The 17,767-nt window shown below is 37.0% G+C and overlaps 1 protein-coding gene across 3 annotated transcripts; it reads left to right on the top strand.

Moving 5' to 3' along the window:
* The first annotated feature begins 1,558 nt into the window (after positions 1–1,558).
* usp38 (ubiquitin specific peptidase 38) lies at positions 1,559–16,293 on the top strand. Of its 3 annotated transcripts, none has more exons than XM_028455245.1 (11): positions 1,559–1,663; positions 4,478–5,168; positions 7,573–7,708; positions 8,436–8,565; positions 8,750–8,851; positions 9,228–9,386; positions 9,960–10,153; positions 10,240–10,333; positions 11,165–11,271; positions 11,377–12,679; positions 15,018–16,293. In XM_028455245.1, the coding sequence occupies exons 2-11, from the start codon at positions 4,487–4,489 to the stop codon at positions 15,180–15,182; spliced, it is 3,072 nt and encodes a 1,023-aa protein (XP_028311046.1). In that variant the 5' UTR covers positions 1,559–1,663; positions 4,478–4,486; the 3' UTR covers positions 15,183–16,293. The 3 variants fall into 3 exon arrangements, with proteins under 3 accessions (XP_028311046.1, XP_028311061.1, XP_028311054.1); XM_028455260.1 differs by having other exon boundaries at positions 1,567–1,610; XM_028455253.1 differs by having other exon boundaries at positions 1,599–1,724.
* Positions 16,294–17,767: the final 1,474 nt, after the last annotated feature.

Raw genomic sequence — 17,767 nt, forward strand, 5'->3', positions numbered from 1 at the left:
AATATTGAAAATGTGTCTTTTGAGTGACCTGTAATTTATTTTGTTTTTGTTTTTGTTTTTTTCTGTTTAGTTCTGGATTGTCAATGTTGTGTATAGTGTTTTGTATCAGTTTTTATTATCTATTTTTGTTGATATGGTTGTTATTTGTTAGTATTAATAAAAATATCACCCTCAAACATTTATAATTTGGGATTGCTTTAGGAAGATGACACATCTGACCATCACAAGCACAGGGAGAGCATGCATAAACTGTATTATTAAAGAGTGTAATTGGGATCGATTGTACTCTTTTCAAAACATAACACAAACATACATAAACAGTCATTGTGTAAGTGACACAGTTTTAGATAAGAATCTGTTAATTACTAATTTGAAAAATTCCAGAAAGTGTGGTATATCAAATAAAAATAAAGGAATAGAAGGTTTGGGATTGATAAAACTTGGATTTATGGATATCTACTTGGACCCATTTTCCAAACACTATAGGGGTAGAATAGATATCAGTCAATAATAAATGATAATTTGCTGTCCAAGTCTAAGCAGCCGAAACCAGTGAAAAATATTTTAGTAGCTTCATTATTTTTTAATACAGAAATAAAATTGGAAGAAAATGTAGACTTAATGTAATGTTCCAATTTATGAAAATAAAAAACTTTTTCAGCATCAGTAATTTTTCAATTATAATTGAAAAATTAACCCAAGTAAAATATATATATTTTACTTGGGTTAATTTATATAATTTGTTAAAAAAAAAAAAAAAAAAAAAAAAATTCCTAAATTTGTTTATTAAAGTATACCAACAATTATCTTTTAATTCCTTGCTGCTGTAACAAACATTTATTTAAGGTAAATTGGTTCTTTTAATAAAACGTCACTGTAGTATTTATGCCACATAAAAAGCTTATTTTTCCTGCATGTACATGTCAATGGTTACATTTTTTAAATTATATCAATAAGATCCTTTATCTTGGATTTTTTTGTGTGTGTGTCAACACACCATTAAGATAAGACGTCCTCTGTTGATCCACAAGAGGACAATTCAGGAAAAGTGCTCTACATATGAAATTGTGATTTAAAATTGTGGTGTATTCTTCTTAAACACAAGTTCCTAATTTCAAAGTTTTGACACTAAATGTTCTCATCACGTTTTCTTTATGTCGAAAAAAAACATTTTAGAAGCTGGTTTAATTCTAATAACATGTATCTATTTGTAATTTAAAAAAAAAAAAAAAAAAAAAAAAACTATTTGAATAAAAAAGTGTTACAGGTGAAAATATGAAGACAGGTGCAAGTGAAACCCAAAAACCTAAATGGGATAAATAAGTTCAGGATCAACAGTTAGTCAATCTCAAAAACAGATTAAAATTACTTTTCTAAAAAGATACTTCACAAAATGATTTATTTCACATAACACATCAAAAGTACTTGAAACATAATTTTGAAAATGCCCAAATTCAAAGAAACTGCATTTTAAACTGTAATTGTCTGCTGCCAATAATGAATTGCGGAAATGTTCTACGCCAACAGAACAGGCAGTTTTTAGACGAAAACTGCTGCACTCAATGGGGTCCTTGAAGCGTGTCAGAGCAGCAGGATGACGTCAGTAAAAGGTTAATCAGCTGATTCGGACCAAATTGATCAAAACATCGGTTTTTATTCACCGGTACGTGTTTAAATAAAAATCGACAGCTTTTATTTGTCCACAGTGGACATGCTTTGTTTGGGTAAGCTTCGTTTGTAAAGACTCTGAATGTCGTTTGCAAAAACTGGATTCTGCTAAGTCAGTGTTAACCGAGGCTAACGGGTAGCCACCGGGCCTTGCTTCGTTCATTTCACATCAGAGACCATAGGGAAGTAGATTTAAGCGTAAGGAAAATACGGACAACCATAGTCTATGTTTGTTTTTGTCAGTAAAATGTAATACCTGATAAAATTTAAATGCCAAGTAAATTCAACCGAGGAGTAGCCCGAGTGAGCTAGCTACTCTTATCCACAAAGCAGTGATGGTTTAGATTAGAACGACCGGTTGGTGTTCAGAAGGGATTAAAATACAATGTAAACTGCAATTAAACACGTTTGATCATTAAGCGCTAAATGTCGGTAAATATCAGTGCTTCCTGAAGACATAAACATGTCTGTTACCACGATTAGGAAATTGTTAAACTGATCAAATAGAAAGTGTGTATTCGGACGGTACGGGCAAACCTGGGTGCTATTGGCACGTTTACCCGAAGTACACATACGTAATGGGTTAGGTTTACGTTATTATAACCTTATATCGCAACAAATTTTAGGGTTATAGTTGGGTTTACGCTTAGCTTTCGTCTTAGTCACGTGACCTAAACTGGCCAATGAGAGGCGCTGCGTACTGATCGAATATCAGTATTTTGATTGTACGGATAGCGACTGTCGATAAACATAAAGTATTTTATTGCTATTGTTTAACATTTACATTGTGTTTTTTCAGGTAGTTTACCAATGAAAAAGTGTCTTTGTGGGACAGATAATAACGATAATAGTTCAGACATGAACAGCTTTTATCACAGCGGGGTCCACAATAATGTGATCGTCTGATTCGAGGGCCACATTATCACCATTCATGTTAGCATCAAAAATGATGAGCAATCTAACCAGTAATACAGTTAAGAACAATGGTCTTTGTAGTATTTTGGTGGTTTTTCCTGGTATTCATGTATATATTTTTTTGTTTTGTATGTTTTTGTAGTCATTTTGTGTATTTTTGTTGACGTTTTGTATTTTTTTGTGGGAACACCTCATGGTATGTTAATTAAAAAATATGATGTAGGTTCCAGGTCTATGAGCTGTGGGAATTTGTGTATATTTGTTGTTACCTCCGCCAAGCGCAGAGCGGAAGGTTATGTTTTACCCTGCGTTTGTCTGTCTGTTGGCAAGATAACTAGTTGAAAGGTTATGATATTGATAAATGGGACAAGGAACAGGTGATTAAATTGGTATGACACTGGTATATTAGAACGTTCGAACATGTTTGATGTCGACATTGCCTAAATAAGCCTGTGGATGTTAACGTGCTAAAAACCAATTGTACAAAGACAACAAAAACGTCAGGCAATGCGCCGTGCACGTTATGCTGAGTCAGCTTTTTGTAATGTTCTGAAATACAAAAAATGAGAAAATATCACTCATTGAAATCACAATGTGGGTGGATGTGAGCTATGCCTGAACCTGCTCCTTTAAGCGCGGTGGCTTATGGGTAATGTAGTGGTAGGGAAGTGCATTGTGTGTATGTCCCGCCCGGTACCCGTGCTGTACTTTTGGTGTGTTTGTGACAAATCTTAAAAAGAATAAATGTGGCACCATTTAAAATAAATAAAATAGTGCACTGTCGTTTAATAAATCACTTGGCGGAGGTCTGCGCTCTCAGTGTTTTTCTAGTTTTATATGTTTTCTAAGTCATTTTGTGTAATTTGGTTGTCATCTGGTATTGTGTGTTTTTTTTGCCGTTATCGGTGTATGTGGTCATTTTTGTATATATTTCTTTTTATTTTGCATATTTTTGAAGTCATTTTGTTCATATTTGTGTGTTTTCCTGTTTTTGTTGTCATTTTCTGTGCTTTTGTTGTCAATCAGTGTATTTTTGTCATCACATTTTATGTCTCTAGAGTCACTTTGCGTATCTTTGTTGTCATTTTTTAATATTCTGTCATTTTGCCTGTTTTTGGAGTCATTTTGTGCATTCAGTCCAATTAAGAAAGAGGGCCGCATGTGAAAGATTTGATCTTTTTCATTGTTATCAATTAGTTTAGAACTGCTAATGTTTATGAAGTCAATATTTTTGTGTATTTGTGCAATATTTCAGTGGTTACAATGCGTTCAATGTGTTGCAATGGTTACTTGATGCACTCAATTTTATGATGGCAGTGTGTAATGCCTGCAGTATTTATGTATGCACAGGCACTTTATTTTCATATAATCTGTTCAGATCAGTGTTTAAACTGACACAATAGGAGAAATTATACATTTTTCTTATTTTTGTGCATTGTCAGTAACTCAGGGTGCTTTATTATTATTGTTTTCACTTACAGTTGTTACAATGCCGTCATGTCATGGTTACTTTGAGACTTCTACACAGTAGTTTCAGTGAAAAGAAACTTGTTGCACTTTATTTTATGATGGCAGTGTGTAACACTGCATCTTCTTTTTCTCAGTGAAAATGTGCAAAAACACTAATAATAAATAATAAATAGGATGTTTTGAAGCAAATCATTTTGACTCAATTTGTCCTCTGAATGATCAATATCTTCTGATGAACATATACAGCAACTTGATTTTTCATCTCTACATTTAATTTTGGTAGAATATCACGATGTATCACGATATCGTATTGTGACGCCAGTATAGTGATACTTATCTTATTGCAGCATCCTTGCCAATACCGACCCTAATAAGAAGGTAATGTGAACTTTAATAAGATTTTTTTCTGAACTTGTGTTCTCAGGCCGCCATCATGGACAAGATTTTGGAAGGCCTCATCAGTTCCGATCACTCAGTTCCAGTGAAAAAGGCCATTGTGAAGAAGGTCGTGGAGGCAGCAGAGAAGGACGTTACAGAGGAGCAATGTCAGGCACTGTTTGTTCTCACCACCCGCCTCCTCCTGCTTGGTGAAGATGCCTTTCAGAAACAAATAGGTTTCCAGGTTCTCGAGGCCTACGCACGCTACCACCGCCCGGAGTTTGAGCAATTCTTCACTAAAGACTTTGTCCTTAGTCTCCTGCAGCAAGGCTACGAGCAGCTGGACCGCAAAGACCCAGCCATCATAGACTACATCCACTGCTGCCTGCGGCTGCTCATCAGCTGCCCCTCGGTGCTGGAGATCTTCAGCGTAATCCAGGTGGAGGTTTTGAGGATGGTGTGTGAACGTCCTGACCCTGCTCTCTGCGCCCGCTTCAGCACCTTGCTCTCAGACTTTGTGCAGTGCATCCCACGGGAAAAGTCTGGTGTTTTATTCTGCCAGCAGCTGGTCAGGACTATCAGTTACTTTCAATGCTTTGCCAGCCAAGAGCGCGAGCTGAGAGAATACGTGGGTCAGGTGACCAAGGTTAGCACACTCCTACAGAATATCTGGAAAGCAGACCCAACCACACTGCTGCCATCACTTCAGGAGGTCTTCTCCATCATATCTTCAACAGGTGAGACACCGCTCTAACCTCTCTAGCCCACAAATTGGGACATTTGGGAGATAGTGTTTTTCAGTGCTCATAGACATGCTCGAATCTGATGCTTTAATGATACACCAAAATAGACTGTAAAATTAGTGCTGGGCAATATATCGAGATTCAAGCTATATTGAGTTTTCTATTTTGGCGATATCGAAAATAACAATATCGCCTATATCGACATATATTTTTTCATAGCTTATTTGTTTAATTAAAATACCTGTTTCAGGAGTTTCTGCTTTTGCTGCTTGTCAGAACAGCATGAAACACAGAGTTAGATGGACTGCTGAATGTATCCTAACCCAGACCGTCCACTAAACAAGCCACACTACAGCACTCACTCACACGTGCTGTCCCTTAGAGGAGAAAAAGCCAAAAATGGCACATATTGTGCAGCTGTTTGTTAGTAAATGTACCTGTCCTGTGTGGCATTTTGCATCTGAAAATTGAACCCAGAATTTTCTTTCTGGGAAGACTTTATTGAGATAAATATATCGAGATTTATATCGTATATCGCCCAGGCCTATGTATAATATGTATAACTGATAATCGATTTATACATTTTCGATAAATACATTTTTTTTTTTAAATGGTAAATTGAAATACTATAGAAGGATATTTTATTGGATTCAGTGATATTTTAAAAGCGCTATAGTGCTTGAACTGCTAACTTTGTTTATTATATATAATAACCTGTATATACAATTTAGAACAGTCCTTTTTGTTTATTGTATATGTTAGAAGCAAGGATGCTGCAACTTTGACACTTTACAGCGGTCACAATGAGAGACAAAGAAATGCCTTGAAAAAGTGCATCTACATGACTTGATTCATAATGGAATCGCTGTCTTTGTAATCTAATCAAGTGGCTGGGCGACATGACCAAAACTTCTATTTCAATATTTTTTCTCAAAATGGCGATATACGATATAAATCTTGATACTGCTAACTCAAAGTCAGAGCAGAAAGACAATTCTAAGTTAAATTTTCTGATGTAAAACGCCACACAGGCACATTTATTAACAAACAGCTGCACAATATGTGCCACTTTTGGCTTTTTCTCCTCTAAGGGAAAGCACGTGTGAGTGAGTTCTGTAGTGTGGCTGGTTTAGGGTTAGGACAGGGGTCTGCAACCTGTGGTTCTGGAGCCTCATGTGGCTCTTTGACTCTTTTGCAATGGCTCCCTATAGCTTTAAAAAAATATTGAAATAAAGAGTTATTATTTTCTTACAGAGACTATTATGATTAATTACAAATACATTTATGATAAAACAATTTGTTAACCTAGAAATAAATCACGTGCAATGACTCAGCACCTTCCTACTTCACCTCCTGCAACATCTACGGACCATCAACTTTCCTGCACCTGTGGCTAACCTTAAGTTTTAAATCCCTGGTAAGATAATTAAACCAACATAAACACTATTCTGTAAGAAAATAGACATTTCAATTGTGTGGGAACAGATTCATTTAACCACCAATGTGCCGATTAAATATGCATGTTTTATGTGTGACAAGAAATGAGTGGCCTTTCAAATACATTCGCTCAAAATAATCTTCTTTATATAACATTGTGTTCATGTAAACTGAGATGCGTAAGAATCTGAAGATGCAGGATACTGTTTTGTTGTCCTTTCTTGATGTCAATTTATTCTAAACTGTTTTTAAAGTGCCATTTACATGATCAATATAAATCAATTCAAATTAAATCAAACATTATTCTATATAATTTTAACTGTATAGAATTTAACACACTGTATTGTCTTCATTGAGAAGGTATTTTTTCGACTCCAGGAGGATTTTAATCCAGGTGAGATGAGGCAAAATGGCTCCTTTGAAAGAAAAGGTTGCAGACCCCTGGGTTAGGACATACTTATCCTCTGTTTTTTCATGCTGTTCTGAGAAGTAGCAAAAGTAGTGACTCCTGAAACGAGTATTTTATTACAAAATATGCTATGAAATAAAAATTGTCGATATAGGCGATATTGTCATTTTCTATATCACCACAGTAGAAATTTCGATATATCTCTAATGTCGATATATTGCCCACTCCTAATGAGGTGCCGAAAGTTTTTAACCCCTGATCATTATGCAACCAGTGATGAGGCATTCCTCTAAATTCTTGCTTATAAACCAAATTTTAGTTCAGGTACCCTCTGTTAATACCTGCTTAAACAAATAGACACTGCTTTTTATGAATAATTATTAAACAGTTGAGGTCAATGAACTATAGTTTTTTAAAATTGTTTTCTTAGATTTTTGTGTTTTCTTAAAATAATGTTAAATTGGTCAATTCTAAAATAAGAATCTTGTTTATTTGTAAGTCTGAAATGGTTTCAACCTTTGATTGAGTTCAGCTTTTCTGTTTGTTTCGCAGACCCTTCCTTCGACCCATCCATCGCACTGGCCAGTCTGGTTCAGCACATTCCAGTTCAGATGATCACTGTGCTGATCAAGAGTCTGACCACAGACCAGAATGTTAGAGACGCCAGCATGACCAAAGCACTCTGCAGGTGACATTATATCATGTGATGCTGTCATTAAAGATAAGATGAGATAAATTAGTTTAAGGACTATGACATGCACACATGCGATATGTGAATCAAATTCATTTAGGCTACAAGGGAGAATACATATTAGCTTTGTTCACAAAATCTCACTTGTCCTTCGTGCAGTCATATTTTAATGCATGAGTAAAATATCGTAACAAGCAACACTTTTGTCATTAAATGTATAAATTCAGAAGTGCTCTACATAATTTTAAGTAAGTTTCTTTAACTCATATATTGCCTTAAATATGGACCGTAAATATATGTCTTGGTAACTTTTTTTCTTCCTACTACTTGTAAATGTGTATTTAACGTATCGCTTAGCTGATTCTTTATTGTCAAGGTTTCAGGGGTAACTTCAGAATTGACCATAGGTTTCCATTTTAATGAAATGTGCACTTAGAGTGAAAAGCTTATGGGTGAGACTGCTTTTATCGATCAGAGCAATAAACAAAAGGGAAGTCTTTGTTGTGTTTCTTTTCTTTGTATTTCTTCCAAACAAATATCTGTGGTTTAATTGGAAAATAGTTAAGAAAAATCTGATTCAAAAACCACCACATTGAATATCAGCATTTGGCAAACCAAGATTTAAGTGATCTAGTTTAAATGCTTAGTTGAAGGAATTCATAAACAAAGAAGAACTTGCAGTATGTTTTATTAATCTTTGTGTTGCACCTTTTTTCCCCTGTAGGATGATTGACTGGCTGTCGTGGCCTTTAGCTCAACACGTTGACAGCTGGGTCATCGCTCTGCTGAAAGGACTGGCTGTGGTTCAAAAGTTCACTATCCTCATTGATGTCACCCTTCTTAAAATAGAGCTGGTTTGTAATAAGAATTTATACTTTGTTGTTGTTTTTTTTAATAGATATTCTGTATTTTTATGTATATGCTTTGTAACATGTGTTTAACTGATGATTACATTAAATGTTAGCAATGTTGTGTTAATGACTAATCCACCAAAGCAGGTAAACATTCATTTATTTTTTCTTTTGTTGTTATTCATAGGTCTTCAGTCGTCTGTGGTACCCCATTGTGCGACAGGGGGCGCTAAATGTGCTTTCCCACATGCTGCTGAGTTTCCAGCACTCTCCTGAGGCCTTCCATTTGGTAATTGATCTTGATTCTCCCTGTTTATGGCTGATTACTGGTTACCTTGTTTTTATCAACTCTTACATGACTTAAAATCTGCCTGGACTTGTTTTTTTCCACTGCCCAAATCTCAGTAGTGCTTTCTCACTAATGATAGATGAAGAACCTACGGTAAATACCAAGAAGTGGCCTTTTAGTTTGACTAATTTAATCGTAATCTAAAAACATGAATAGTCTGAAAATCCCTCAGTAAATGAGATCTCAGGTGTGCGCACTGTTCTGTTTCCCCTCTGGCTTAGTGAGCGGCTAATTTAATTGAGTTGTACTAGCTATTGTTAATTTATTATCTCTGTTGTTCAGCACTTCTGTGTATTAACATTTGTCTTTTTTTCAGGTTGTTCCACACGTAGTTCACCTGGCCCAGTCTTTGAAGACAGATGGTCTCCCCAACAGCAAAGCTTTCTTGTTGCAGTTCACTGAGCTCATACATTGTATGATGTACCAGTACTCTGGCTTTCCTGACCTGTATGACCACATACTAGAGGCCATAAAGGTACATTCAAGCATATTTTAAGACAATAAACAAATGTTTGTGACGTTTACTTAACCCTCGGTGCACCTTTAATGTTAGTCTTTGAGCTTAGTTAACAAAATGGTACCCTTCATAGAGCAACTTTGTTTTTATGCATTTCTGTCAATTTTTCAATGAGAAAAACACAAAATATGTATTTTTTTTTTTCCCCAAAATAAGGTGCAAAGTGGAACCTGTTTTCCCTGTATTTTAAAGGTAGAGGCTCATTATTAGATATTTTGTGGAAAACTATTTTTATATGTCAGGATAACAGTATATCCAAAATATGTGATTATAATGGGAGTCAATGAGACCAAATCAGCCCAAACTCAAAAAATGTCGGTGCATTTTATATTTCCTGTTCTATACATCTTGCAATGAAAGTGATCATGGAAATATGAACATGACAATAAAAGAAAACTCCTGGCCAAGGTTAATACTATTATCCTTTAAACTGAATGATATATTGAGAGTTTAAAACACTGAATAAGCAGAAGCTACACGAGGGTTAAATGAACATTAAAATGATTTACCTGTTTTTGGCGATGCTTTCAGGATCTTCCGAAACCTGTAGAAGAAAAGATCAAGCTGGTGTTGAATCAAAGTGCCTGGACTTCTCAGTCCAACTCTTTTGCCTCTGGTCTACTGAGGCATGCTGGGAAGTCAGAGACGGGCAAGACGGGGTTGATTAACCTGGGGAACACCTGCTTCATGAACAGCATCATTCAGACACTCTTTATGGCAACAGAGTGAGTAACTCAAAGCACATCCACTTTAATTGCATGTGTTTGTGAATTTGTGAAATGAATCAATACATATGGACTCTTGCCTTCAGTTTCAGGAGACACGTTTTATCATTAAATCTGAACGGATCCAACACACTGATGAAGAAGCTTCAGCTCCTTTTTGCCTTCCTTGCACATACGCAGGTTAGTGTTGTCCTGGAGAAAAGAGAAACCTTTAAAGGGATCCTCCACGGTTTTTACAAATGTGGCCTAAAATCTTTGAAATGTCTTTATTAGAAGATCCATGCCTAACAAAACGCATTGTTTTGCACCATATTTGTTTTATTAACTTTTACAAATGGGACTACTTTACAATCTTAAAACCAATATTTTACCATCTTGAAATCATGTTTTCTATTGGAGTGAAGCATTCAGCCTGTTTTTCTGATCAGACTGTTGAAGACGCACAAACCCTGAGGATAGAAGTCCTTTTGGGTGGGATTTCTTCAATAGTTTGTGATTTATTTGCTAACTTCTGCCACCAGAGTGTCAGCTGTGCCCTGAGCTCTTCTTCTCTGCTCATTGTCCACTACCAATTTGAGTTGAAACTGTCGCCCCCTGCGGTCATAGATTATTTTTTGGGTCACAACTGTTTTATCTTCTCTTGATAAACCAAAGAGGGTTACATCGGCATCTTTATCTTTTCCTGATTATTTAGAGCAACCAAAAGTAGCACAAATTGGCATTTTGACCAAAAAATCTGTCAAATCATCTAAAAAGCAGGTTGGATGCTTCACTCCAATAAAAAACATTGGGATGTTTACTGGCAAATCTGGGTGGGATGTAAACCAATCACATGAATTCAAGATGGCAGAATACAGGTTTTAAAACTTGTAGTCAAACGAATGTGGTGAATAATAATGTGTTTTGTTGGGCATTGATCCTCTAATGACATTTCAAATATTTTAGGCCACATTTGTAAAAACAGTGGAGGATCCCTTTATAATAGGTCCTTATGGTGTCTTTGTCCTACAGAGGGCAGCATATGCACCTAGAAATTTCTTGGAAGCATCTCGGCCGCCTTGGTTCAATAATGGCTCTCAACAGGATTGCTCTGAGTATCTTAGATTTCTTCTTGACAGGTACTAAACTCCTTTATTTACCTTGTTAAATTGTAATGTGGTTTTAAATAAAACAAATGAAATAATGTCAAAGGATGTCCTTTTTTTTTGTGTCTTACCCGAAAGGTTGCATGAAGAGGAGAAAACCCTTCAACTCCTGGAATCAACCAAGCCAAATGTTGACACCAGCAGCAAAGAGCAGGAGTCCCATTCGTCTGAAATAGGAATCAAACCTGAGGGTGAAGGCACGACTTTAATAGAAAGAACATTCGGTGGAAAGTTGATCACGGGCATTCGCTGCATGCAGTGCAACTGTGTGTCAGAGAAAGAAGAGCCTTTCACTGATTTGTCTTTGGCTTTTTGTCCATCTACCACATCTCGGGACAGCCCTGGCACCCAGGGGACCTCAGAGATGCCCAAGACCCTCTGTCAGGGATCTGTCAATGGAGGCAGTGAAGTGTCTGAGACAAGCTCAGCCAAAGTTCCACCAACCAGTGTTCAGTTTGCACCCGTAACAAACGATTCCCCCCTCTCTGTGCCTGACCTTGTGAACTATTTCTTGGCTCCAGAGATCCTAGATGAAGACAACGCTTATTTCTGTGAGAAGTGTGTCTCCCTGCAGAGGGCGGAGAGGACAATGAAGGTGGTGTCTGCTCCTGAATATTTGATACTCACTTTGCTGCGATTCTCATATGATGCCAAATGCCATGTGCGCAGAAAGATTCTGGAGAATGTCACCATTCCACCCCTCATCAGACTACCTGTGCACAATGTTTCTACGCCTGTACAGTGCTCCCCCACTTCCTTCTCCTCAGTACAAGTGGACCCCGCAGAAAGCAGTGAGAATCTGGCTAAAAAACTCAAACCATCTCAAAGAGACGAGGAGGAAGAGGAAGAGGAGAAGGTGCGGATGGTTGGAGAAGAGGAGCTAAGGCAAGGAGATCCCATGCCAATACACTCTGTGCACTACGTTCTCAGCTCAGTGGTGATGCATTCTGGGATATCATCCGAGAGTGGCCACTACTACTCCTATGGCCGAAACATTAATGGCGTAGACGGGACGCAGCATCCTCCGAATCACTTGGCCATCAAGGACGATCCAGGGAATGGGCCAGTCGAGGACAGCTGCTCAGCTCTGTCACTGTCCTCTGAGCAAGGCAGCGCCTTAGCCCCCAGCAGCCAGGAGGCTAAGGACTGGCTACTGTTCAACGACAGCAGGGTGACTTTCACATCATTCCAATCAGTGCAGAACATCACTAATCGCTTCCCCAAGGACACAGCATATGTGCTCATGTATAGGAGGCAGGAGCTTCCCGGGCAGAGCACGAATGGGGGATTATTGGCCAATGGGATGAGACAGAGTACTGAGCCTCCTCTGCAAAAGGAACTATTGGATGCTATTATCAAGGACAACAAGCTGTATTTACAGGTATGTACAGAAGTTAAAAAACAATAAAGGACTTCTTATCTTATCATAAAAAATGACGTGTGTTCCTATCAGGATCGGGGTCAATTATCATTGTAATTGTAAAATTGATCATTATCTTTTAAATTTATTTTACCAGGTAAGGTCAGATGAGAAGCAGTTGTCATTTACAATGATGACCTGGGGTGGATTTATAATTGTAATTGAAAAAAATTCTGTTGCTGCTGTAATCATAACTGAGTTGTAATTGAGTTCAGATAATTGACATTCATGGAAATTATATTAAAAAAACTGTCAGTTACAGTTGAATTAAACACAAACCTGTTGAACCATGTTACAGTTCTATGGCTTACACACACGTAGTTAACAATTATTAAAATATGTTTCTAATCCAATTTTCTCGCTACCCATCAGTTCTCTTAAGGATCATTTTATCATTGAAAAAAAAGAAGAAATTTAGACGTATACTGACAGAAAAAAGACTCACACCAGAAAACATTAATACCAATATTTTCATGGATAAGGAAGCCTAACATGGTAACCAAGAGAGGAAAAACAAATTGGATGATATATACACATTTTTGTGTATTTTACAGCTGATTTGAGACATGGGACAAAACCAACCCATTATTTTAGGAGATTCTAACAGAAAACAGCTAGTAATTGTTAAATTGTAATTTTAGTAAATAAAACGTAGTTGTAATTGACTTTCAGGAGGAAAATAACAATTGTAATTCTAATTGTAACTGAAAAAAAATCCTGTAATCATAATTGAGTTGTAATTGAACATGGATAATTAGACGTAATTGTAATTAAAAAATGTAATTGACCCCGACGCTGGTTCTTATGGACTTGAACATTCTGGCAAATTATGCCTTTTGTGTCCTACCTGTTTGTATAAATGTAATTATTGATATATGAACTAAAATAATGCTTACGCTCCAGAATCGGTTTTTAGAAGTACATTTACATATATGAGGAATTTGTTATGGTTCTTGGTGTATTGATGCAAAATAAGAAGACAAGGCTAAATAACAAGTACTTAAAATAAAATATGAGAAGCAATTACCAATATATAAAGTACAATTTAAACACAAATGTACAAAGGGATTATGTTAGAAAATAAATTTAAAGTCCAGTGAGCGTTAATGTAACGCATATTAAAAAGTTTCAGCCTTCGGCCACAATCTTCCCTGCACGCCTCAGGGTCCTGGAGGTGCACAGGTCATGGAGAGATGGTGGATTGCAGCCAATCACCTTCTCTGCAGAGCAAATGACTCGCTGCAGCCTGCACTCATCCTTTGCCGTAGCTGCAGCGTACCAGACTGTGATGGAGGAGGAGAGGATGGACTCAATGATGGCAGTGTAGAAGTGCACCCTCATGGTCTTTGGCAGGTTGCACTTCTTCAGCTGCCGCAGGAAGTACATCCTCTGCTGTCCTTTCTTGATGAGGGAGGTGATGTTCAGCTCCCACTTGAGGGTCTGGGCGATGGTGGTCCCCAGGAAGCGATGGTGATGGGGCTGGGGGAGGCTGCGTTTTTCCTGAAGGTCACAACCATCTCCACTGTCTTCATAGCACTAAGCTCTAGGTTATTGTTGCTGCACCAGGTTTCTAGATGTTCAGCCTCACACCTGTAGGCACACTCATCACCATCAGGGATGAGTCTGCCTACATGAGTCCAGGTGTTGTCTGCAAACTTGAGGAGCTTGACTGACTGGTGACTGGAGCTGTTAGTGTACAGGGAGAAGAACATAGGAGAAAGAACACAGCCTCCAGTGGAAACAAATGGTGTGGCATTAAAAAAACCTGTAAGAACAAAGATATTGATCAATTTAAAACAAGTCTCTATTTAGCAAAGATTTCACTACTGTTTATATACTTTTAAAATGAGGCTAAAAACACTTTTTTTTATATTTATACATGTGCGCACACACACACTGCAGCATTAAAATGGAACTGTATAGAGGCTATTACTAAAGTCTGGGATCCACTCAGGTGGAAAGCAAAGAAGATTAACCTTACTGTGCTTTGTAAGATAACAGCATAAGTTTTAAAGAGGGATTTTTTATGCCCTGTAAGTCTGAGCTGTTCTGGTAGTAAACATGAAGTATAATTTCACGAGTCATTGAACTAAGCTCTGCTGAGTTGGACTTTTTAGCGTGTGCGTAACAGGACTGATACTCCTCTAGAGGGTGTTGTTGTGATATGTAGTAATAGCTAAAGCTCACCACAGGCAAGTCACTTACTGTTTAAACTGCTTCAAAGTTTGCTGTAGTGTGCACGTTTACCTCAGTTTGGGCCTAAATCTAGTCTCCCTTCCCTTTTCTGCTCTTGGAACAGGAACAGGAGCTGAACGCCCGGACCCAAGCTCTCCAAGCCTCATCTTCCTCCTGCTCATTCAAGCCCAACGGGTCAGATGACAATAACCCACCAGGGAGCTGTGGTCCATCTGGTGGAGGTGGGGGGGGTGGAGGCCTGAATACTATCAGCAGGCTGGTGTTTTGAGAGGAAACTCTAAATGATGAGGGAAACTAACGATGCAACAAGAGGCTGAACTGTCACCATGAAAACATATTCTATCACACAAGATCCACTGAAGAAGAACACAAGCGTAACCATAGAGACGGTTTCAACACTGGCCAAGAGTCTAGAGTTTTCTTCTCTCCTTTATAAGGTTTTTGATTAAAATGCTGTTGCCTCTTTTTATTAAAAATAATAATGAACTTTTTGGAAACTGATTTCACTGTTTTGCTTTTGTTTTGTAGTCACAGCATTGTAATCTGACAAATGTCAATACCCATAATTTGTTTTTTAAAGATTATATAATTAATAATTTACAGAAAACTTGAAAATTAGTTTTCTAATCTTTCCACTTCCTCGGGCGCTACGGTGGGTATGATTTTAAGCAAAACTTCCTGTGTGATAGGGAAATAGCAGTTCGTAATTGTCTCGTCAATAATTGTGACGCCTCTCCCCAGAATTATGTAGCCAATGGCTATGCTTGTTTTTTTTTTTTTTAAAGTTAAAGCTAATTTGTAACTTCATACCAGGAAATGGTTGTTGAAGTTATGTCCACGCCAAGTCGAAAGCTTATAATTGAGGCTCTTGTTGTGATAGGGTAGAAACAGGAAGTGGGTGCAGTATTTAACTGTGTACAGTGGTAAAGTGAGTCGAGTGTTATGTCCCACTTAGCAATGCCTCTGCTTACCATTATCTGTTCATCACACAGGAAGTAGCGCCCCCAGGAGTGAGTAGGATATGAATAAAACGGATTTACCGACGGACACTCGCTTGTATTTGGATTGTCTGGGTGTTTGTGTTGTTACCAGATACACGAGTATGGTATTATGCACGCACACACAAGTAATGTGCATTTGATGTGTGTGCCATTTATGGTCCAGAAAGAATTCATAGGTCAGATGAAACCATTGCTTTGATTTGCTGTACTTTGTGAACACATCACTCATTGGCATTGTTGTTTATTTATCTTTCATTTGCATTTGGCTGTTTATTGGTGTAATGTTGGCTCTGGATTTTGAAAGATTTGAATCTTTTTGACGTGTGCTTTATTTTTTAGGCTTCTTATCACGTGAAATAAATGTACATATGACTACGATGAACATTGTTGGGTAGTGTTTGAACACATTTACAGTATAAATGATCAAAATGCATTTCATTGGTATTTTAAGGTGTCAATGCATTTTACACTTTTTTGGTATAATGCAGTGATTTGCTGTTATGCTTAATACGGTAATTACTGAACAATTTTTTAGATTTAAATTGAACTAGTCTTTAGATCTTGTTCAAAGTTGAATTTTTAAAAAAATATCTAATCAATACAATGCTTTATATATTCTGTCATTTTGAATTCACACAACACATCTAAATGATTAAAAAAAAAGCAATTTATTCGCAATCAACCTTTGCAAAACAATTTTTCAAAAAAGGAAGTGAGCACTGAATTATTGGAAATGGGAACTTGGTTGTTCAATGCATTCATTAGCTTGCCCAATATTTTTATTTTAACGTGGCAATAACAGCTCACATGATCGAATGCACGTGTCAAAATCAAGGCCTAGGGGCCAAATCTGGCCCTTTAGAACATCAAATTTGGTCCGCTTGAGAAAGTAAAAATGAAATTTTGTAAATTACCAACTAATTTAGTTGTTGATATCTCAACATTCAAATAAAATCCACAATGTTTGCAAAGCTCAGTTTTTCACATGACGGCAAAGTTTTTTAATCTGAAATAGTTGAAAGAACTCTCAATTTTCCCAAATTTTTCCAAATCTCAAATTATTCCACAAAATTTCCCCAAATTTCCAAAATAAGGTACATTTAAGTGAAAATCCTGCAGGGACTGATATTCTCACATACTATCATTCATATACGTACAATTTATACATGGAAGCTCAAACCAGGGCACATTAATGTTGAATTTGCTCTTTTTTCCAACCTAAGGTCTGTGGCCCACTTGAGCTCAAACTGGTCCATATTTGTGCCCTGAACTAAAATAAGTTTGACACCCCTGATCTAATGCATCGTCTATCTAATCAGACATATTTACATTTTCTGCACTTCTTTTGTTTGATGATTTATTTTCCCACCATTTCACCATTCCCAACATCTGACATTTTTTAATTTATTGTTTTGTATCTGTCCCTGCTGACCTGAATACGCTCCAACATGGAAACACTTTTAATGGTCAGATGTTAAAAGAACATGCATTTTTTCAGATCAATGTGTCTACAGCTTTGAAACTGCACATAGATTTATTTGTATTTCCAATCCTTCAGAAATAACCTGTCTTCTTCAAATATGGGGTGACAGGACACATTATTAGGCAATATACAATGGGATCTCTGAAATGATATTCTCAAATAATTGGGATCACTCCTTTGCCACTGGGATGGAAGTTATTATATCTGTGTAATATTGTAATAAAACAGGAAATTATATGAGAATTTAGGAGTCGCATTATTTAATAAAGTATATAAATGTTAAGTGCTATATAATAATATGAATAGTAGGTTTTCTGTTTAATAGAAGTGCCTTCAGGCTACAGTTAAGTTATCAAAGTGCCCTGTTTT

Source organism: Gouania willdenowi, chromosome 1, assembly GCF_900634775.1.
Source record: "Gouania willdenowi chromosome 1, fGouWil2.1, whole genome shotgun sequence".
Taxonomy (NCBI): domain Eukaryota; kingdom Metazoa; phylum Chordata; class Actinopteri; order Blenniiformes; family Gobiesocidae; genus Gouania; species Gouania willdenowi.

Coding starts and splice junctions, on each gene's coding strand:
- usp38 (XM_028455245.1), top strand. CDS start 4,487: ATGGACAAGATTTTGGAAGGCCTCATCAGTTCCGATCACTCAGTTCCA. Junction 9,387..9,959: donor ACATACTAGAGGCCATAAAG/GTACATTCAAGC, acceptor CGATGCTTTCAG/GATCTTCCGAAACCTGTAGA. Junction 10,334..11,164: donor CCTTCCTTGCACATACGCAG/GTTAGTGTTGTC, acceptor TTTGTCCTACAG/AGGGCAGCATATGCACCTAG.